This window comes from Dysidea avara, chromosome 7 (genome assembly GCF_963678975.1).
Source record: "Dysidea avara chromosome 7, odDysAvar1.4, whole genome shotgun sequence".
Lineage (NCBI taxonomy): Eukaryota > Metazoa > Porifera > Demospongiae > Dictyoceratida > Dysideidae > Dysidea > Dysidea avara.
Window position 1 is genome coordinate 34,618,401 of NC_089278.1, and position 24,915 is coordinate 34,643,315.

General features: G+C 38.4%; 1 protein-coding gene across 1 annotated transcript; it reads left to right on the forward strand.

Annotated features, from left to right (window-relative positions):
* Nucleotides 1-1,208: 1,208 nt before the first annotated feature.
* On the forward strand, nt 1,209-24,912 carry LOC136260493 (SCY1-like protein 2). Its single transcript, XM_066054233.1, has 16 exons — nt 1,209-1,383; nt 3,384-3,547; nt 3,834-3,933; nt 7,635-7,829; nt 9,253-9,468; nt 10,464-10,580; nt 12,729-12,854; nt 14,944-15,120; nt 16,175-16,297; nt 18,010-18,123; nt 18,442-18,574; nt 20,671-20,789; nt 21,003-21,103; nt 21,639-21,781; nt 23,484-23,518; nt 23,571-24,912. Exons 1-16 carry the CDS (start codon nt 1,243-1,245, stop codon nt 24,822-24,824), a joined length of 3,258 nt encoding a protein of 1,085 aa, XP_065910305.1. The 5' UTR covers nt 1,209-1,242; the 3' UTR covers nt 24,825-24,912.
* Nucleotides 24,913-24,915: the final 3 nt, after the last annotated feature.

Sequence of the window (24,915 nt, forward strand, 5' to 3'; positions counted from 1 at the left end):
AGTTAAAGACCCATCTGGCTTTTCAAGCTGACTGATGGACGTTTTGACTTTATTTCTGTTTTTAACATATCCATAGCTATAAAGCTTTGGGATTAGAAGTAAGGTTTTGTATTAAGATTTTATCATGCTGTGCCTTTGCAGAGGTTATCATGTTTTTAATCTGATTCCTTTTAATAACATATGCAGCATAATCAGCATCTAGACAAGTTGACTTAATTATATTTGGAATATATATTGTGCTTTTCTTTAATGGCTTTGCTAACTTGAGTAGACCGCCATGGTGGTTTGTTGGTGACACGCTTCTTCGCAGTTTTGGGGGTATACTTGCTGGAAATTTCTTTGAATGTACTTTTGAAAATGGTCCAGTTGATGTCTATTGATTCATTACACAGTACTAAGTCCCACCCCACCTGGCTTAGCTCATTTCGTATCAATGAATAATTGGCTTTCCTATAGTTGTATTCATGATTATTGTCTATTTGTATGTATTGCTGTTGTGTTAAATACTGGAACTGGAACAGTAGACATTCATGATCACTAGAGCCCAAGGGAGAATGATGTTGTACCTCGTCAATTGAATCAGGGTTTGAAGTAAATACTAAATCAAGTGTTGAGGGCGTTTGTCCATGAACATGTCGAGTTGGACTGGATACATGTTGTGTCAAGTAACCTGGCTGTCCAATGAAGCATCAATGAATTGGAGTGCAAAAGATCTATCACTATTTGAACAAGTAAGGTCAATCCAATCTATATTTGGAACATTGAAGTCACCTATAATGAGAAGTTCAGAACAATCATGATGGTTATCAATATTACTTCAGTATTGCTGCGGTATTCAAAGCTTTGAGAATTGCTAAGTATGATTCGTGTTATTTAGTAGTTGTGGGTCTATAGTTGTAAATAATTAGTACTAGTTCCTAAGGGCTAGACAGCTGTTCTGAAGCAAGCTCAGCCCCATTTCTGGAAACCCCAGAAACCGGCCCATGGGGCCTCTACGAATCACGCTCACACGTGATTTGGGTTGTATCCGCCATGGACCTAATAGAGCTGCTAGTGAACGCGATTCATCCGAGCAATTTTGAGTGCACCTCAACGCTAACTTTTCCTGGTTCAGTCGCACCATAGGTGTCTATTACCTATGGTCGCACTGAAAAACATGCCGGGGGAGCATTAATTGAAGATTGTATTACATATTATGCGCAAGCGCTTAAAATTGGTAAACAAGAGCCTCGGTAGGCGAAAATGTCTTTGTTTGAAAAACTCAAGACAGCGATTCGTGGCAATCCAGTTTTTAAGGAATACGAACTCGGTAAGCACGTGTGCAGTGCTGGACCAGGCCTGCTCTGGAGAGTGTACGAAGGTTTCAAGAAGAGCACAAGACAGGTTAGTCTGGTCTGTATGCGCTTGTATCAAATCCTAACTTGTTACACCATAAATAATACACTGAGTTTAGTTTGTATAGCCACAATGAGTTTGTGGGTGTACCTGAATTCAGAATTGCATATGACTCCACCCGGCTGAGGGTTGTACTATTATGACCCATGTTTTTGTGAAATTCAGAGCTGCAGTATATATTTTACAAGACCAGCTCAGTCCATAAGACCAAATTCATTCCAACAATGTTATATAATAGTATTTTGTGTATGTAACATTTCATTTTTGTATAGTCTAGACTATACTAGTACTACAGTTTAAACAATTAAGCTCAGCCTTTTGTGCAACTCTTGTCATTTGACTAATAATAATAGATGGGCAATCTTTTAAGACATAAAGTTAAATGTTGTGAAGACACGTTTCGTGTCTGCAATAGCTGCTTGGATGATGCAGTACACTTATTTTTGCAAGAGATCTACAGATAGCGAAAATCATTTACTAAGATTTAAAGATTTATGTATTGATTTATAGTCACAAGTACACGAAAACAGTTGGAATTTTCAACTAGAGTAGGGACCATAGCACATCGATAAAAAGTACTGAAACAAGTTGGAGTAGTCCATAATAATAAATCACCACAAAACAATAAGAAGTGTAGTGCCGCGTGTCCCAATTATATAATTATCATCTGAAAAGTGAAGTATCCATTAAGCTTTGCTGTCGGCTTTGTTCAACCTGATACACAACAGTACGAATCAAGAACTGTTTGAAAAGCGCCTCTGCAATCAAAATAGCCACTACGAAAAATACGGATGATTTCCGTTGCGAAGAGAAGCCATCACGTGCTACTGCCAAATCGACACCTTTCGCTGTCAGCAAGGATGAATAGGACACAAAGGATGACACTGGTAAGTCCATGAAGAATGCATTGTACATACTGTGCAATGCCAAAAGGCACCTGTCGGACCGAAGTGACATCGAACAGTCAAGCCTGTAGCCTTAGCTGTTATTGAGTTATGCTTGTCTGAAGGCATCTGTCAGTTACTTAGTAGAAAATTTTGTCGAATAATTAAAAAAAAAATTCCAAAGCAACTTGTTGAAAGCGTTTCAGGTCGATCTGAAAGCTTGTTTGGGCTTAGTTTTGCCTCATTGTCGTCAGGGAAAATTGAGGCTGGTTTTTGGGTGATATTATTTCGTGGGCCATGCCTACTCCTTTGTGGTCCCTACTATACAGTTATCGTACTGTATGATGATGTGGATGATTTGTAGCAAAGTTTTCAAGAAGTAAATTTCAGTCATTTAGTACTTTAATAATGGACACAAGCAAAGTACACATGATTAAGTCTAAACATAATATCATACTAAAATTTATACTAAAATTTGGGCCAATTTTAAGATTTGTGGATTAACAAAAAAAATTTTCAGTTGCCAATGATAAACTTTAATTATTTTTCATTGCTGACCCCTTGCAATTTTTCCAGTGTAAACAGGTTTCGTTCAAAGTCACAGCATACAATGCATGCCGGACTCACTACTCCAACTCTGCTAGATGTTACTATATGGTAGGGTGTGATATGAAAGTATACAGTACTTTACTAGAAATATTAAATATCATAACATAAATTTTATAACATATGTTTGGCCACAGTTTATGAGCTAACAATGCCAACACCAAACCCAAGCGTGCGTTCCTCCATTTTGCCTAGAAACACATGAGTTATTGTGTGATGCTGCCCTTGAGTGGGTAACTGCTGACATGCAAGCAACATGAAAAAAAACCTATGTGGTGGGATGTCACTTAAGTGGATCACATGTAATTGTGAGCTATGAGTTAGTTAACAAGTGTGCTATTTATTATAATTTATGTGTACTTGAAACATACTATGCTCATAATCAGCTGCTAGCTTAAATGCATTATGAGGTAACATTTATATGCATGTTTATAAGTTTGTAGACTATTGCATATAATTATGTGTGAATACATTTGTATGGTTTTGTTTTGATTTCAGGATGTTTCACTGTTTGTCTTCTTCAAGAAGGTACCCACTTTTGAAAAGATGCCCAAGAAGGAAAGGGCAGCCATTTTGGACATGTTAAAGAAGGGCCCTTCACATCTAGTAAAACTGAGGCACCCACAGCTGCTGAGGATCGAGCATGCTTTGGTTGAGTCAAGGTAGGGATTGTACTGGTATGTATGTACAAAGGCTCTTGTGATGTACACCCCCCCCCCCCCCCCCCCCAAAAAAAAAAGTTGTTTTATATATAGGGACATGAATGTGATTTTGATTTCTGTTTTATTTTCAAAATTTGGCTTTATTATGACTTTGTCTTTGTCCATTGCCTTCTGCATGTGTTTTAGGTGACATGATTGATGAGGTATCCATGGTATACTCCTTTTAAGGGTAATATTAACTGTACACTCTGTGCATAAGTATGTGTATTATGGTTCTCTTTACTAGTGACTGCATAGCGTTTGTGACGGAACCAGTGTTTTGTTCACTTGCTAATGCTCTTGGTGACTACGAGAATCTCCCATCTCCACTGCCATTGTCTATTAAGGTACACTTTTGCATGTACGTATGTACACACACACACACACACACACACACACACACACACACACACACACACACACACACACACACACACACACACATACACACACACACACACACACACACACACACACACACACACACACACACACACACACACACACACACACACAACACACACACACACCTGTCCTGTTCTAGACCACCCATATGGATCACGTCTCCCTCTAATTGAAGGGACAAAAACAATGTTGTCAGACCTGGTGTCTTGTTCTCTGATGTACAGCTAGGCCCCTGGCATTCTTGAACCACCACACACACACACACACACACACACACACACACACACACACACACACACACACACACACACACACACACACACACACACACACACACACACACACACACACACACACACACACACACACACACACCTGTCCTGTTCTAGACTACCCATATGGATCACGTCTCCCTCTAACTGAAGGGACAAAAACAATGTTGTCAGACCTGGTGTCTTGTTCTCTGATGTACAGCTAGGCCCCTGGCATTCTTGAACCACCATACACATGCACACACACACACGCACAAATGCACGCATGCATAAACACTCACACACACACTCTCTCTCTCTCACTTACTCACTCACACACGCACGCACACACACACACGCGCGCGCGTGCACACACACACACGTGCGTGCACACACACTCACACATACACACACACGCACACACATATGTGCCATGTGCATACACACATACATACACACACGCATACACACCGTGCTTATTCATAGTATTTATGCACTTCTTCGTTGTGATTGATTGACTGATCTGTAAACAATCACAGGGACCTCATAAATCTGTCCTCATTTACCATTAATGGTATTTGATATGCTTGAAAGAGCGTATCTGTATCTAAAAGCAGTTTAGTTACTGATACAATATGATACACTATATGGTATATTTTAACCCTAAGATGTGTGGACTGGTAATAAATTTTCATAGGAAAAGTACCAATTGTAATTGTTATCCCATTGTGCTGTTGTATAACCACGAAAGGTAACAACTCAACTACATTACCAGGGGTTAATCAAGGGTGGGAGGGGGGCTCTGGCCCCCCAGGCTTAGCTAATATCCCTGCTGTGCATTTCTATTATGGTATCTTGAGCACAGTAGGGATATAACACTTCTTATTGTTTTACTGTGATTTAATATCGTGCACTACTCCAGCTTGTTTCAGTACTTTTTATTGATATGCTATAGTCCCTACGCTACTACAGTTGAAAATTCCAAAAAAAATTGTGTATGTACTTGTGGTCTGGTTTTTGACAATTTAACAATGTACATAGCTGGGTTGTTTATCAGTTTTAAAGTACAGTTCAATGGAGATATAACAGATACTAAACAATGAAAATTTATCGGCTGCCCATACATTTAATTAAACTTACTATTTTTGTACTATAGCAGTCAGGGCTCAATCCAGAATATTAAGCTGATGGACAAAGTTGTTTTGGAACGTAGGATGGGGTTTGGTTTTAATGGCTATTTGGGATTGAGAGACGATCACCATAAGAATACGACTCAAAAATAAGAAGCATGAGGTTTCTAGGGAGTGTAGGTCCCCCCCCCCCCCCCTCCTAAAATTGAGGTGCAACGATATGCCGTATATCAACAAAATTTGGCAGTTAACTAAATTTGGTGAATTGGGGATTTGTCACCAAACCGTCTAATTTAAAATTCGTCAATAGTATTTTCATACCTTGTGGCCAAGCTTTTAATAGCAGTTGTTGAGGTAGGTTTGACAAACCAAGTGTGGCTTCATGGATACTACTTAAACACACCTTGCTGGTAAATTAGTATAGTTCCATGTATGCAAATGGATGCAGTTCACAACAGCTGTTAGACTAGACTAGAATTCATACTCAATTAGTGGGCGTGGCTCTATGTAAGCTTACAGACAGTAACAGACATGGATTCATGCACAACCACTGATAAATTGGGGTGAGGGTGTGAGGTTCTATGTATGCCTGCAGACACAAACACATGATCCTGACAAGTGGGTATGGTCCATGAAAGAAATCGGGACCTTTGAAGTGGGTCAGGGACCTGACCCAGATTCAATCATGAAAGTGACCTGGCCAGATTGATACATGCAGTAACTGAATCCATAAGATAAACATTTCAGCACAAAAAGGATTGTACACTACAGCATGCATGCCTTAGCTTGCACCATGTACAACCTCGCATACGATGTGGTGTACCGCCAACTTTTATGAGAATGTTTTTTTTTTTTGCCAAATTAAAGTTTCATCAACTGATATTTTATAGCAAATCACCAAAAATTAGTTTTGCCAATATTTGTTGTTACAGTATATGGTACATGATTTAGGTGAAATCTGACTGAAAGTTGACCATTTGATTATACAACTTTTCATTTCTAACTACGTATCAAGGCTTTAGGTTAGAGGGACATAACGCTTCTTAGCGTTTTACTGTGATTTAATATCATGCACTACTCCAGCTTGTTTCAGTACTTTTTATCGATATGCTATGGTCCCTACTCTAGGAGTTGAAAATTCCAATTTTTTTTGTGTACTTGTTTATTAACTTTTTTTTGTAAAATAAAATTATTATGATTGGTGAACCTACGCATACCGCATTTTGAAATGGTGCTGTGTGCCCCAGCTATAAATTATTATCTGAAAAGTGAAGTATCCATTACACTTCATTGTCAGCTATGTTCAACCCATTACACAGCATTATGAATCAAGAACTGTTTGAAAAGCACCTCTGCAATCAAAGTAGCCACAAAAAATGTTGATGATTTCCGTTACGAAAGGAAGCCATCTCGCACTACCGCCAAATTGACACCTTTTGCTGTCAGCAAACATGAATGGGACACAAAGGAGGACACTGGTAAGTCCATGAAGAATGCATTGTACTTACTGCGCTATGCCAAAAGGCACCTGGCTGTGCTGTTGAAGCAACATCGAACAGTGAGTCTAGTATTAGCCATTACCAAGTTACACTTGTATGAATGCATTATTCAGTCAGTCAGTAGAAAATTATGTGCTTTCTTTAAATTTCATAGCAACTTGTTGAAAGTGTTTCGAGTTGATCTGAAGGCTTGTTTGGGCTTAGTTTTACCTGCTTCATTGTCGGCAGGGATACGTAAGACTGGTTTTTGGGTGATTGTTTCATGGGCCACGCCCATACCTTTGTGGTTCCTACTATACAGTACTATCATACTGTATGATATTGATATGGGACCATACATATCGCTAGCTGTATTGCGATATTCTGATGTATAGAAAGCCAACTTGAGAATCTTTTGATGTAGTGGTTTATTCAGCCATGAATCTGTAAGAAATTGGGTTGTGAATAGTCTCTATAGAAATTCGCTTTCACCTAAACTGCTTTTGACTTTATTTGATTAAGTAACAAGGAAAACCAAGTGTCTTAACTATGTACAGCATGTAAAAGTAATTTGATCAGCAGCTCAGCGTCTAAAGAGCTTGACAGGAATTGGTGAGCGCTAAAGAATAACTAGAACTACAGTTGGGCCTAGAGCAGGCTACACACTACACATATGTACTGTAGTGTCCCCAGTGACATCATCATGTATGTATACAGATACTTATACATCATTTCTTCTAGTGTCAGCTACATGTGCATGTATGCTTCCTGTACATCTTGCTAGGAGTATGAGTTCCACCCAGTTGAAGTAAAGTATGGATTATTGCAGCTAGCGGAAGGATTGTCATTTCTTCACAATGGTGTGAGGATGCTCCATGGCAACCTTATACCTGGAAATGTCATCATCAACCGGAATGGAGAATGGAAGTTAGCGGGATTCAACTTTTGCTGCTTTACACAGTACGCGTCCAATGCTCAGGTGAGTCACCGTGTGTATTCAGCAATCGCTGTAATGGATAGTGGCTATTTTAATATACCCATATATATGTCTGCCTATATAGTGTGTGCATATTTCCTCATATAGAGGGATTACATGCAAAACATATCATGACGTATTTTCGTATAATGCTTAACAACCGTTGCATTTGTGAGGTCCGTGAGTGAAGGCTGCTACAGCCATTCTCAATGATTCAGTGTAGAATGACAGAGGTTCGTTAGGTTAGTCACTTGTATAAACTAGCCATTGTCAAAATTTTACAAAGTGTTAACATTCCTGACTAATCTACAAAAATTTGAAATTACACTTTTCTGACTTAGCGTTAGCCTTATCCTAGCTTTTGACAGAGATAATCATAGTTGGTAAAGCGTGGTGACCAAGTAAGTGCATTCAGCCCATTGCGTACCATTGAAAAAGTAAACCTCACAACTATTTGACTAGCAATGGTTGCAAATTGTTTTTGTAATGTGCACCGCAGTACTTTTCACGTGCAAACCCTCTATGAAAGTCACATAGAGAAAATAAATGCCTTGATTCAACAATAGACCTGGGCTGTTAATGGAGTCTACTGTTAATGGCTTTATTATTTTCCTTGTTGCCACTGTTTCTTATGCACATTAAACTTGTTTGAGGGATGAAGATGCTACAAGTGATCACGTGCAAGCAGGTCTGCACGTATTTCAGATATTGTGTACAGCTGTATATCATAAAATTGTTTGTCAATCATTTCAGGACTTCACTACACTTGTTTATAGCAAAAACACACTGCATAAAGGCTCCCTGTGCTTACCATTACAATGATTGCATTCTACCATGATTTGAACTCAATTTAAATACCGGTCTCATTGGGGCTGCACATATCCTATATAAATGCCTGGTCTCAAATAAAGGCCCTGTTTAAAGTCTGGGTCTAAAAATTCCAAGAAGGAAATTTAAGCCTGGCCTTGTGTATGAGGACATGCGTTGGGACATTGTGCACTCTGGGCAAATGTACAGTATACCACATTTAACACCTATATTGTACTTACGTATACTCTCTACCCCTCACTATTTCAGTGAAACATTGACTTGCAGTCAACATCCACCTTTTAAAGTGATCATCTCATTATAGTGACCAGGTCTCAAGTATATGTAGCTATACAGTACCGCCCAAGCGCAACATAGTGAGCAACAATTGCACGCGATTAAAAAACTTGAGGGATGAAGACTCGCAAACAAAATGGCTGTCATGCCCCCCTTTCGAGCGAGTTTTTAATCACACGCAATTGTTGTTTGCGATGTTGCATTTGGGTGGTACCGTACTTAATGACCTCATTAATGACAGCACCTGGCATTATTGATAGCACATGTTTGGGCTCCAGAGGTGCTATAATTTTGAGCTGTATGTTTTTAATTCTCTTTGCAGACCACTTTTCAGTTCCAAGAGTATGACACAGGAAAGCCATTTCTCAGTCAGCCTAATCTCGACTACCTAGCACCTGAGTACATATTAGAGAAGAACTTCTCTCCTCAAAGTGACATGTATTCTATGGGGATGCTGATATATGCCATCTACAATCAAGGGAGGCCATTGTTTGAGAACAGAAACAACCTTCTATCCTACAAGAATAATGTTGAACAGGTATAGTACAGTGGATCGTCAGTAGCCTGTACACCCTTGTTCATAAAGTTATACAAAGATGTTCAGATAAGTGAATTTATTAACTGAAACATATTGATTTAGACACAGAACTCCATTCAATTGCTCTAACAGAGCATACATTTACTCTAATAGAATGCACAAAAATGACAAAATACTCTAATTGAATAGTCACATTTGGCATTTAGGTTATTGAGGTGTGATAACTGAGGTACTTGTAGTATAGTTGTTAGGCTTTATAATGGCCATAAAATGTTACAAACTTCATTGCTAGAGTTTGTGATTCGTTTTGCAATTAAATGTACAATGTCAGTCATCTGGATTCCATTTGTACAAAATTCTGTTTAACTGAAATGATTGTTGAGTAGTTGAATGTTTTACATTGTATATGTACGTAGTTGGTTATACATTTTTGAGCGGTAATGTTTATCTCATTAAAATGTAGGAGCCATTATCACTGGTACCAACAGCCTAAAATAGTGTAGTAATTAAAAATTTCAACAGCTGAATTTCAATTACAAGAGTTATGAAAATCGTTTCCCTCAAAAGTTACAGCATTGAAGTGAATGTGTGTTCTATTAGAGTACCTTACAATTTCAGTTGTGCTTTTCCACGCACTATGTACATAGACTGCGTGCATCAAGGATGTGGACTTTTTTAGTCAGATGAATATGATGGCCCTTTAGGAATCGGATACAATAAATGAAATAGTTGAAATTAGCACAACATGTGCATGAAACAGAGAATGCAATGGAACCTCTCTGTTATGGACATTTTGGGACCCAGAATTTTTGGCCACGTTTTGCTGTAATACAGAGGTTTTCTTTTTTCAAAGGTAAAATATGTGTAACCAGACCTGTTGGGACCAAAATTTGTGGAGGTTTTTTTGTGTCATTAATTCGGGGAGTTGGTTAGTTAGGAGAAGTTCCAAACTAAGTGAAGATTCACCACACTATTGCATAAGAAATATTTTCCAGGTCAGTCGGATAACAAACTCGTCGCTTGGAAATGTTCCAGAAGAGCTGAAGGAATCCATCAGGGCAATGTTATCACCTGAACCAGCAGTCAGAATTGAGTCACTGCAGATGACTAAGGTGAGGAAGCTGTATTGGTTGGTATTTTTGTTTAAATGTGTACGTAAGAATGTTTGAAACAAACACCTTGAATTGGGGGCATTTTTGCCGTGTGTGTTGTGTTTATGTGTGTGAGTGCGTTTGCGTGTGTGTGTGTGTGTGCATGCGTGCATGTGTGTGTGTGAGAGAGAGAGGAATTAACGTACTAACTCTAGTACATAATCATATGCGTTGGGCTCTAATGTAGATTAACAATGCCATGTGCTGTGGCACAAAGTTGTACATGTTTAACAGTGCTGTCCCACTATGCCATAGAACACTGTTTAGCCCTAGAGTGAGATGCTCTATCAAACGGTACGATGGTATTGTTTAAGTAGGGATCACCTCAAAAATTTTGTGCAACGCCCAAAATTCCACCTTTGAAAATCATCCTGCAGACATCTTGCGAGAAGAAAATCACCTTTACAGAATAGTAATAGTCTATGATACATTAAATATAACAAACACTTACAGGTGGCCGGATATAGAATTTTTTTAAAATTGCCAAAACTTGAATTTTAGTCTCACTGACTGCTTGCCTGCCTGATCACAGTTGCAAGGCTAGAGGCCAAACAAAGCAACGCACGGCCACCTTTTTACGCCACAATAATGAGTGGCATGTGCCTTTTGGGGTTTCGACAAGTGTAGGCCTTCTGTGCCTTGTCTTATCTTTTATCTTCAATCAAACTGCTTGTCTTCTTCTTCATCCAACAAAACCATATGGAGGTATTAATTTTCCGTATCAACTCTTTCTTTCAGCAGCATATTTAGAAGCCACAGAATTATTTTAGAACTGGCTTTCAGAAGCACTACAGTCCTGCCGCTACTATAAGAGATATACTAGATAGATATCTGGAACTTCGCGATTGGAATCCCGTTCGTGACCATGCCCATCAATCAAAGATCTAGGTGGACTCATAGCAGTAGAGTAATCTAGTAACAGTAAACAAGTTGACCTCACCTCTCATTGGACTGGCTAGTTGCACACACCTTAGCTGACTCGAGATATACTCTAATACAACAGTCACTCTAATAATATGCAGTCATGTATGATATTCTAATAGAACAGTCACAAGTTACTTGAGCTGTGCTACAACAAAAACTAAACAAACTAGTATTTTTTAATTTAAAAATGAAGTAGGGATCTATGCAATAAAAAGTAGTGAAACAATATACGAATGATGGTATTGCAGCATAGTTCAGTCTACTTTGGCACAACAATTATTTTGTTCAATGCCAAAGTAGGGACTTTCCTACTAAGCTATGCTGTAATACCATCATTCATCTCTTGTTTCACTACTTTTATTGCATAGATCCCTACTTCATTTTTAAATTAACAACTTTTAAAAAATACTAGTTATATTAAAGCAGTCAAGTAGTTTATAGTATTTTGATAAATTGACTAAGCTTTGCCAAGGAAACAGCCTCACTTGCTAAAATGATAACTACATATACTTTTCTGGCTGCACACTTAAACTAATGTGTTCCTTTTGTGTAGTGTTCCACTGATAATCGGATCGGTATTGAATGGAGCCAATATGTGGCATTTTGGCATTGATTGGTATCAGTTATTTAAGTACTTCGATACCGATTAATAGCCACTCGCGCCGATTGTCATCATCATGACTATCATCATAAATGCTATGCTTGCAAAATGTGGGTATAACAGGCTGGAAATAGTGTTGAGTATTATTCTAGCATAAATGGTGCAGGAAATTGCTTTGTTAAACATTGAACAACTGCTACTTACTATGTTTGCATCGAAATACTCTAATAGAGCAGTCACACAAAACTAACTTGAGAGGTGTGCAAATTGTATGGCAGTTATCGGTATCGGTATCTGTATCGGTGAAAATTTACTGCTAGGTATTGGTATTGGATTGATCAGTATTGGATTGATCGGTATTGGATTGATCGGTATTGGATTGATCGGTATTGGATTGATCGGTATTGGATTTTTCTGTATTGGTGGAACCCTACTTTTGTGTAGCTTGTCACTGATGAAAAATCAGTGAATCGCCTTGTTATTATGCTGCAGGCTAATAAAGTGGAGTAGATAGTGTTTCCATTTGTGAGTTGTGCATGTATGTTAATGAGGTTAATGTACATTTGATTTGTCTTTAATTATAGACCACTTTCTTTGATGACGAACTGATTACAGCCTTGCACACTTTGGATAAGTTGTGTGAAGAAACTGACATTGCTAAATCAAAGTTTTTCAAGACACTGCACCAAGCTATTACTAAACTCCCCAGGGTAAGTGCTGTTCGTTACATCAATGAAGGTCTATACCGTAAAGTTAAAAGTGACTATTATTAACTTTTGCATTTTAGCATGCTGGACAAAATCGTGTAAACGTATTTTGCTTTGAAAAATTGTCACAAAGGAAAGCTTAACTCACACAATTTGTGAATGTTTTCTTATGTTTCCAAAATACAGATATGGAATTTTTAGAGGATGTTAAATTTGGCTACTTATGAACTTTACAACATTGTTCTATTGAAATCCTAATTTTACAGCCACACACCCTGCCAATACAGGTTCAAATGCAAAACACCAGCTATTTACCCTATTGGTATCCAGCTGGATAGAATACTACAGTTCATCAGCTTACCCTCCAGTGATCATCTCTCTCTCTTTCTTCTCTTTCGCACACACAATTTTCTTTCTTTTTTGTTTACTCCTTCTCATACACACTCCCTTGTCTTGTCTTGACACTGCCTGTTCGGGTCACGTGGTTCTCCACCACAGCAGAGGAAGCAAGAACTTGTTGTCACACTGGTGGAACACACTTCTTTAGGTGGACTTTCAGGCCCCCAGCACTCTTCATCCATCAATGACAATGTTGGCATTGAACAGCTCCATGCTGTTCAAAGATGGACTTAGCTCACTCTGTTAAACACTTGTGTCTTTTCAGATCTCCTAAAACGTCTGCCACAATCATTACAAAGAAATTGTTTATGGGGAAAACTGGCTTGTGTAGAATGTTCACTTGTCTCACATATATGTACAGCTAATCCTCCTCTACTCCTGAACCAGCATTCACTTATCTGACATTGAACTGCACCAGACTGCTCCTCTATAGGTAGCTGTCGTTCTGTAGTGTGCTTGTGACAAGCCTTACCACCCTCAGTCCAAAAGTATCTCTGGCATATTGCACACTACACAGTCCACATCTGAGCTGCACGTAAGTATTCCTGCTCATCCTCGTCTACAGATTAAAGATACAGTTGTCGCCACTGCTTCCTATCCCTTGCTCTATATCCTACCAACAGCCATCATTAATTCCAAGAGATTGCAAATCTGACTTCAACGCATCTTCTCTTGGGTCCATAAAATGGCCACACTTGTGGTAGCCATCCAAACAAACTCATGTTAAACGATGATCATCCATTCTCACCACATGTCCCAGCCACTCTAAGAGAAAGCACACACACACATGCGCATGCAGCCCAGAGTAGATCTGATAATTTAAGTGCTACAGCAATCTTTTCATGTTAAGTACATATTTGACATTGTAAGGTGGAGTATACTGTAACATTGAAGAAGGGCAGCAGCATTGAATGGTGGTTGTGATATTCATCTTTAAGGTGGCCAATCATTGCTGTTGTTCATCTGGAGGCTTTCTTCATCAGTTTCTAATCTCTTTTTGTGAGACCCAACTAGGTCACACCCCACTACAGTCTATGTGTACCACGGTGTATAATATCACGGGTGTTTGTTCATGCTGTGTTCTCACTCATCAACATAAATGTTGACAGAATCTGTGGCCTGGAACAAAATTTCACATGATTTATATGTAGCCCAAGTTAATCTATTCAGTGTGGCTTAACAAGGCCATTGCCATGTATCTGTTGTATTTTTATCTATCAGGACCCAAAGCGGTTCACACACACGCACACACACACACACACACACATACACACACACACACACACACACACACACACACACACACACACACACACACACACACATACTGTCTTGCAGACATGCACACCTGTACACATGCTGTAGTGTATGCACACCACAAAATTACTACAGAATTAGGTATACACTACAGACTCTATTCATAGTCAGTGAATGCAAATGCTTGACATTGTCTGGTTAATAAGCGTTCGAATACATGCTTACGAATACATGCTTAATTTAGGTAATGTTTAACACAGACATTAATATGTTACACTATATAATCCCCCCCCCTGTGTAAAGTCTTCGCTTGCGAAGTTGACACAGTAATAATAATAAATAAATAAATAATAAGCATTGACGGATAATTTAAGGCTTTATTGTTGTTCTGTTTATTTGGTTTGTGTATGCATTCATGTGCCTACTGCTTGTACAGAGGATGGTGGTTCAGAAGGTGTTCCCAGCCCTTACTGCTGAGTTTCATAACCACAAGATGATCCCATTTGTGCTACCGAATGTGCTCATGATTGCTGAAGAGAGTAGTATTCAAGAGTATGCCACTCTTGTACTGCCAGCACTTGAACCAGTGTTTGCTGTACAAGAACCCATTCAAGTATGTATACGTACATTCAAGTATGTATGTGTGTATGTGCGAATGCGTGTACGTGTGTGTATGCATGTGTATACATACTACGTACATACATACACTAAATATATTTGTATTGTACCCGTAGTGTGTGTAGTGCACATGGGTCACACGGATCTCATATGTACTATAGTGTACAATTGCAAAACATGTTGTGTAATGTGTACGTACAGTTGTGTCACATTATGTACACTTTGTATGCATTTGTGTGTATGTATGTATTTATGTGTGTGTGTGTACATATATACAGTACACATGCATATGCTTTTGTAATGCTGCAGCACATGTTGCTGTTAGACCTTCAGTGCTGGTCACTGTAAAGCGCTAATAACAATAAATACTTTAGGTTTAAGGAAGAAAATCCATCCTTCCTGGAGGAGACTAAGTGTGGCCCCAACTAGACATTGGGTGACCTGCAGATCAAATCCTGGGGTCGGAGGGATTATTTTTCCTTACTTTGGCCCCTTTTCTGTTACACCATTTCAGCTATAAGTCACTAAGTCTAAGTCCTTGAAATTAGGTTAAGGTTGCAGCACATGTTGCTGTAGACCTTCAGTGCTGGTCACTGTAAAGCACTAATAACAATAACAGTAATAGTGAATAAATGTGTATTTGTGTGTAGAGATATTCTATGGCATTCGTATAGCTGTGCTTGTTGTATTGACAACTTTGTATACAAGGTCAAGGTAGACCACCAATAAATCTCATTTTCATGTGGTGCATAGCATGTGACTTTGTGTTTGATAGTTTGAATGCATGATGAAGCGATGCATTACATGTACATACAAACTTGACAGTATTCTTCATTAAAGTACATGATAAATTTACAAACACCCAAATATGGTAGTGTTAATCACTTGTGTAGTGTGTGAAGTAGTGAGTGGGAATATATCAGTGTTTATGTACTTGTAAATAACAATGTTTGTGTGTGGCATGCACTGTCACATGGGAAAACTACATTCCTTGGGTGTTTACTGTTTTCAATGATGGGAAATACTTTTTCCTGTTTGTTCCTTTATAGGTGCCGCTGATCCTATTGCAGCGGATGGACTTGCTCTTAAAGAAGTCCTCACCTACTGAAGTGAAGTCTCACTTATTGCCAATGATTCTTGGGTCACTCAATTCAAATAATCATGAAGTACAGGTGAGGATATGCTAAAGCTACTATATTGCTGTGATCCAATATGTACATACTAACTTTCACATAGTGTGCTGTCATGGTAACTGTGCACTGTAGTGGTCACAAGACTTATATTCTGTTGTCATATCACATTACACCTTGCCACGCTCCTATGGTAAACACGCATATATTCCATACTTATAGTCTATATTAGCGGTTAGTCTACTGAATTCTAGTTCGTGAGAAATTTACCAGTTGCTCTTTATATTCGCTGTATGTATGTTTTTGCATAGAGGGATAATATTAATTGCAGTGACACCAGTGTTGGTTACTTTTGCCAAGTCTAATGCAGGAATTTAGCCAAGTTCACTTTCTTGGCTAGGGTAGTGATGTAATTCAAACAGTACAATTGATTGTTGTGTGTAGGGTTCTTTACATGTGGGCAGACTGACACATTTATTAATTTTGCATCCTATAGTATAAGTACCTTAAATATCAAGTACCTTAAAATTTATTTGAAGACTTGTTGACAAGTACTTGATAGGCAACAGTATGTCTTGCAGTATGTAATGTGTCTGGTTGCCATTTTCGGCACTTAAAAAGTACATAGTGTTTAAGGACGCCAGTGTGGCTAATGTGGTTATTGATTTGTACACACGACAGCCACTTGTGAAATAGTTTACATTTTAATACTTACCGCCAGTCAGTCTGTATACATTAATTACTGCCTGTACACGAAAATTTATTTATCACAAAAGGCAAAGATTATTGATTGCTTGAATCATGTTCACCTGTTTATTATGTAACCATATAACCTTACCATTCTGTGTAATTTGGACAAATCAGAAATGTTGAGGTGCTCTGGTTTTCCATTGTACTGTACATTGGGACTTAACTGAGTTTCTATATTATCACTTTTGTGTCAAAGTTGTTGTGTTTCACTGTTTAGCCTAAGTATTACAATAAATATACAAGCATGTTTAGCTTCCGACTTATGTACATATGCTGGTAGTAGTACCGACATTTGATATGTGTACACATGTGTGTCAGTATGTATGAGTGTCGCTGTGTGCGCATAACACATGTGTTGTGTGCATATACTGTATTGCATTACCGTTGCTTAATAAAGAAGTTCATGTAACTTTGATTTTTGGTTACATACAGGGTGTATGTACTTCACAACTGCATACAACTTACGTGTGTCTATATACAGTGGATTACAAATCCAATATGTTGAGACGATTATCTTTATGCCGTGTATTTTTTAACAACATAATTAATTTTACACTACATGGTTAATTGATTATTATAGTGAAAAGAGGTCAGTGTAATTTGATCCACCACTTGCAGTGAACACCTATTTGAGGACACCACAATAACATAATACTCAATCACCTTATTCCAAAAAATAATATTACACAGTTATGCATACTTGGCAGCCAGAATGGTGTGCACAGCTGACATGACCAAATATGTAGTGTTGTGTGACACCTGATATGTTGTTCGTAATGTAAGGCCACTTGTCACTCAACTGTTATTGCATATGGACGTACAATACATAAGTTAGCCACCAATTGTCCTGTATGCATTAAGTACTCTAGCCCTCAAGCTACATAGGGCACCACATGTTCAATGGTAGTGTGCTACTCATGGTGTCCACAACAAAAGGGTATCGCTATATTGGTTGTTAATGCTATGGTTATTTGTTGTTTTGTATCAGTCTCTTCCAATTTCAGGAACTGTGTGTCTCGATTTTGCCAAGTTTTGCTGGATCAATAGACTACACTTCATTGAAACACTCCATCATTCCACGCATCATGTCTGTTTGCTTAGAGACTACTTACCTTGCTGTATGTTTATGTCAATTACTTTGCAGTATAGTGCTGTGAGTATGTGAAGTAGTTGTACACTATGTTGTTCCCTGGTGGGGGGTCTACTGTATCAGTTGTTGATTTGGTACAGTTCATGCATTCATATCATAGTAAATAAAATTACCAGAGGAGATAGTAAACTGTTTATTTGTTGTGCTGATCGTTCACATGACAACTAGAGTATTCTTAATGACATTCCTAAACCATATGTTTTTTGTGTGTGTAGTGTGATATTGGCTTAGTTTATGCTTTGCATTGAGATTTCACGGTACACATGTGTCTTTATTTTTCTCCTAGGTAAAGGTTAAGACTCTTGTCAGTGTGGGAGCCATGTTGGAAATCTTTGATAAGAGCATTATGCTAGATCAGATAATGCCCCGTGTGTTTCGGATGGAGAGCAATGAGCCCGGAGTGCTCATGGCTATTTTAGGTAGGCTACATGTGTGCTTCCAATACTTCATCACTGAAGATTGTGGTCCCAACACATTCATTTCTTTATGAAGAAGTGGATTGGTGTACTACACATATAGTACATACATACATACACAACTGGTCCTTATATGTATGTACAATATTTACTATAAAAATAGTTTGGTATACTAAGTCTGAATAATACCACTGTTACACATATGGCTCTTTGTATTGACACCGTGTACACTGTACAACCTGCCATACACTGCACTTCCACATGTGGTGGATGACTGTTTTCATGTAATAGTTGTATCATGTACCCGAGTGATTTGCCTGATATGTACACCCAAGCTTGAGAGCGTGGGTGTACATATTAGAGGTGTACTGATAATCGGATCGGCTACTATATCGGCCACCAATATGGCATCTTACCAATATCGGTATCGGTACAGAACAGCAGGAGGGACCAATATCGCTACCGATATTTATACAGTAGCAATAGTTTGAACATAAACGGATTGTGCATTGGTTTTCTACGTTATCCATGTGACTCTGGCTTATTGTTCACTCTGCAACAAGCACTACGCTATGAGAAGCCATATAAATACACGCGATTCTAGTGTTTGTTGCTGGAAAGCTTATCATAGTCTTTACAAATGAAGCAGTTATAGAATACCTTTGTAATAAACGAGGTAATAAAAGAAGGATCACAGGATAACCAAAGAAACCTGCTGTACCAGCTTTCTCACAAGCCATTAGAATGCGGAGTAATGCAGAAATATCCGTGTAAGGCTTCATGGGAGTATTTGTATAATATAATTAATTTGTCTTTTTAATTGAGTGCATATGTAATGCTGTTTTTGTTTTTTGTTACCCTTGCCATGCCCACTTGTGGAGCTTATATTGCCCTATTTGTGGTAGCATGTGTCCGAGGATATAATTATACTGTTACTGTGTTTTTCATCAATAAAACTGATGATTTTCCTCTCTTTGTGGGTGCCTAATTGTCTGGAATGTACAATAGAAACCCAAGCTGTATATATACCACCACAGGCAGAGTATAGCAATGAATACATGCATATGTTGTTGTAGGGTAGATGAATGTACACTTTCGCTTGCTTAAAATATTAATGCAAATATCGGATCGACTATCGGTTATCGGCTTCTTTTGGTTGCATCAATATTGGATATCGGAACATGCCAAAACCCATATCGGTACACCTCTAGTACATATCAGGCAAATAACAAGGGACGTGATACAACTGATATGTACCATGTAGGCTAATAGCCTACTGTGGTGGGCGACTAATCACCCAAGCCAATACGAGACAACCCGCTGGATTTATTATATAGACAGTCTTGTAAAATTCGATTATGGGTCAGCAACAAGTAACGTTGCAATTACGTTTGTTAGCATAAACGGGAAAATCCTATGAATATCACGGAAACACTCAATTTTGCGATTTAACAAGTGTTTAAAAGTTGCTACATCGTTTAACCACTGTTTACAACGTTTTCTAAACGTCCAGAGGGGTAAGCTTCGCTGTAGATTGGTTACCTCTTGATATACGAAAAGTGGGCATGGTACGTAATCAAAACACGCTGACACGTGATTGTAAATTAACCATGACACTAGTTCTCACCTTAAACTTCCGTTTGTCAACTCATAAGGTGGTAAGGGTGGCGAATCGCCTCCATCTGAGTGTTGTAGAATGCAAAATCGGGTTCATGGTTTTCATCACGTGAGCAATAATAAACTCCCACAATCGAATACTGCCAGGATTCTTATAAAAACAAACAACGTTACCTCATCAGATATCAAGGCCATGGTACATTTAAGTTAAACCATGTGGTACATTTAAGTTAAACCATGGCCAGCCATGGTTTAACTTAAATGTACCGTGGCAAGCCAGGGTTTATAAGATATGTACCCTGGAATTCTCCTTTGAAGTTAAGTGGTTTCATGGTACATATATGGATACACTGTAACATCAGAGGCCATGCACTCCATCAAAATGTTGTATTGTATATTCGTGTATGCAATGTGTTGGAAAGTTTTGTTGTAGTCTTAGGAAACGTTGTAGCTGATTGATGACTATGCACTACTGTCCACAGGTATTTGTCATGGAGCAGTACAGAAGCAAAGGCTAGGCTTTAACAAGGATTACTTGGCAATACATGTTCTTCCATATCTCATCCCTAAGTCAACACAACCCACTCTCAATGTGTCTCAAGTATGTACTTGTATGTGGAATTGGTGTGGATGAATGCTTGTATAGTGTTTTGTGCTAAAACCAACACATTTTTGTCCGAAGCATTTAGTACTGTATATGGGAAGGTGGCACCACTCTTTTTTTTGGCCATTATCAAAGCTTTTTTGTAGACATTCTATGCTTGTGAGATAAATAATGTTTTGTGAGATTTATGTTGATGTATTTTCCTTGTAGTTTAACAAGTTCATAACAGTGATAAAAGAGATGTTAAACAAGGTGCAGGTGGATCACCAAAGCTTTTTGGAACATGATCAGGAAATGCAAGAACAGACAAGGTAATGGTGGAGAGATATTGCATACCAAGTTGATAATCATACAGTGGTGTGCATATATGTGTAACACATGCATATATATAGTACCATAGAAGAACCAGCTTAGAGGAACGCTGACGCGATGTTTCAGTTTGACAACTCATTTTATCACCATGGAAACTAAATCTTGTATTTGTATATACATAGGAAGATTTATTTTACATTGAGACCTTGTTTCATCACTTAAATATTCATGGAAATTTAATCTTGTATCTGTGGTCAGAAACTGAAACAGGAAATACTCACCACAATAAATCTAGGGTTGTTAGTCATGTCATGTGACTGCCGAATTGATTGACACAAGAGCATATGTACATATTTACTTATCGATTCCCTAGTTCTAATGTTCTTCAAGCAACCTGTATGTACTTGCATTGTTTCTGGAGCCATCATAGAGATATGTAGATAATTGAAGCTATTTCTTGAATGGGAAATATATTACATGTAATGCAAGCATGTCTGTATTTGTTTGTTATGTGTATCCATTAAAATTTATTAGATCAACACTTCAGTTAGCAAGAGATGTAAAAGAAGCCAAAGAGGTAGCTGATGTTGCCTCAAGCATTGAGGCGATGTCGAATTCTACACAGGAAGTCTCTGTCTCTTCTCGGCGGGGAAACACACAACACATTCAAGACCAAGGTATGTATGTGCATTACTTGTGCTTATAAATACAATGTACAGCTGTATATTGCATGATGTATAGCTAACATTTGGTGCAGTAAAAGTATAGAATACAACTACAATTAACAAATATTTGTAACATACATCAAACACCCACAGCGTTTAGCCAAAATCCAACAAAACTCTTCAGCCATATTCCAACAGATTTTAACACCGCATTGAAATTGCATTAGTATTGGTGGCTATTAGTTCCCTATTGAGTTATTGTTTAGAAATGCCTTCTTTGGTACCTTCTCTACCATGTTTTACAGATAAGAAAATTATGCACATGTCTAAGCCAATTGCAATGTGTACTTAAACAAGGTAATGCACATATGACTCACTACTTGATACAATTATGACTATGTAGCAGCTACTTGTTCAGGTGTGATTACAGTAGTCGAAACATATATATCATTTCAGCATCTAGTCCCCTGAATAGTTTTACGCTGTGTCTTTGTAAGTTGATCCAGAGTATCTCTCTTCAATACTGCTTACATTTGGCTTTCAAACTTGGGAACTAAAGCATTTAATATCAATACACACATTCAACTTTGAAACTAGGCATGCTATATATGCAATAGGATGCTTTGGTGGAGAATGCACCAGGTAGGCATTTCTAAGGGACAAATACAGCAAAATGTACCCTGGAATTCAAATAAGTTATATGTTGATGGTTTAGTGGTGACTACAAGCCAGCCCCTAAAATATGAAGTTTATACTTTTTTGTTGTGTAGTGCCAGCCTACTGTCTTGTTACAATGCAGTAGTAAAATGTATTTGTATCCTGTTAGCCTTGAACACGTTTTACCTGTAGTATATGTCCAACTTGAATTTTTGAGTTAACCCTTTCGATACCGCGAATGCACCAATGCGTTTTATAGCATATACCGCGTAATCCCACTAACGCACTAGTGCATTTTTATGACTTCCGTTAGTCTTTCGGGCCTACAGATCAACCCAACAACAGTATGAAAACACAACTACCACTGTTTAACTCCATAAACAATGGAGAATGAAATGACACTAGAAACACAGCCCTAGCGATTATCCTGCCTTGAAAAAGTAATACTGAAACTATGATACAGCACTGAAAAATCACAGGAAAAGTTGCACATCTTTTGAAAACGCTTCATAAGTCGATTTCTGTAGGTGTGATTGAAGAACGGTAGGTTTCAATAGACTCAGCATTAAATTCTGCATCTGGTGATCTATTATATCACGTGATATGGTTGCACAATCAAAAATGGTGGTCAAAGATATTCCAATAAAGCGCTAGCATTATTGCACGAATGAAACGCTTTGTAAGTTTGTAATGGAAAAGAATACAACAGTGAAACCTAGATTCCCATGCTAAGATATGATGAGTGATTCTTCTCAGGCATGTTCTACGGGTAAAGTACGCAATCTGTGAGTTTTTCAAGGTGAAGGAATAGACAATGCACGTTTCCTTAAATAATGTGGTTTTTAATGTACGGAAGTAGAAAAATATGCGGTATCGAAAGGGTTTTAAAAGGCGTACTGACTATCAAGTTTGTGATGATTACTACTTTCACTACTATATACTGCCATACTATGATATATTTTAGATACCGGTTACTGTTAATATCAGTTATTTATGAAGTGTGCACTGACTTGAGTTGTTTATTTGCAAAATGCATACATTTGTGTATTCTTTGCAGGTGCCAAGAATGATATCAAACCATCAAACTCTGATGTAAGGCAATAAAATATCCTGTGTGTATTGTGTACTGTGTATTGTCTTTTAGATTAACTGGCTATCTTCTTGGAAGAGTGATGACAATACTGCTACTAGTGGCATTAAACCAGTTTCTCTATCAACTCAACCCAACACACACTCATCTTCACTGGCAACAGGCTCCCTATTTGCTGGGTTAAGTGTTCAAGCTAACAATGCTGTTGAAACTGTTCCCACACCTTCACAAATGCCTGATAATAGTGGGAACACTAACGTTGGTTCTACTTTTAACATAAGACCACCTGCTACAGGAGGAATGTTACAACCTCAGCCAAATCACGATCAAATAACATCTGGTCCTCCACTTTCAAGTGGCTCCTCCAGTCATAATGTAAACCCACAGGGTATATTGCAGCCTCAGCCAGCTAGTCAAAATCAATCAATGACTCAGCCTCCACTTTCTCAAGCCAAGCCAATGGGTACATTGCAACCTCAGCCAGTAAGCTCATATATCCATACCCAACCAATTTCAGCAGGTATGTTGCAGCCTCAACCAGTTCCTCACAATCAACCAACATCTGGGTCTCTGTTGTTTGGTGGCTCTTCAAGACATCCATCATTTAATTCCCAGTATAAGCCACCAGATATGATGATTCCACCTGAACCTCCTACTGACACTTCTGCTGGTCATCTGTCATCTCAGTCCAAGCCATTAAACATGTTGCAGCCTCAATCAACAATTTCGTTTCCTCATAATCAACCAGTGTCCAAACCTCCTATGAATGCAGGTGGCTTTTCTGGTACTTCTTCATCCATGTCTACCTCTAATTCAATTGGCATGTTGCAACCACAGCCATTGCAATCAACAGTGGCACCTTCAACTGGCTACACCCCACCAATGATTGGCAAAAGTATGCCTTCTATAACTGGTCCAGCTAGCAGACAAGTTGCTCCGCCAAGTTTTAGGCAAGACATTTTGCAGCCAACTCAGAGTAGTGAAGCTCAGCCATTGCAACCTTCATCACTTAGTACCCCACAAATGAATTTCACCACCACAAGGGGTGTCCAACATCCACAGGCAGTGCAGCCATACATTTCTAGTGGAAGTAGTATGGGGGGAGCCCATACCAATGCAGGACTTCTGGTACCTGAAAGAACTTCTTTGGTTTCTACAACAACTTCACCTTACACTCTAGGGGCAAGTGTGATTGGTGAAAGTGGGCTAACTGTGCCAGCATTAATTGGAGTCCCCCAAGTTCCTACACCTCAACAACTTTCTCCAGGTTCCAACCCTTTTGCTGACATTAATGACTTATTAGGATAAATAAGTATTACCATAATAGTTTTTGTATAATATTGATGACTAGCTATCCTTGTAACTTTTTAAAAAAATGAACGGGCATTAAATTGAATTA

Bases quoted from the DNA above. Each gene is read 5' to 3' on its own strand.
- LOC136260493 (XM_066054233.1), top strand. From the start codon at position 1,243: ATGTCTTTGTTTGAAAAACTCAAGACAGCGATTCGTGGCAATCCAGTT. The intron at 7,830-9,252 runs GTGAGTCACCGT...TTCTCTTTGCAG, and splicing joins AGTACGCGTCCAATGCTCAG to ACCACTTTTCAGTTCCAAGA. The intron at 9,469-10,463 runs GTATAGTACAGT...AATATTTTCCAG, and splicing joins ACAAGAATAATGTTGAACAG to GTCAGTCGGATAACAAACTC.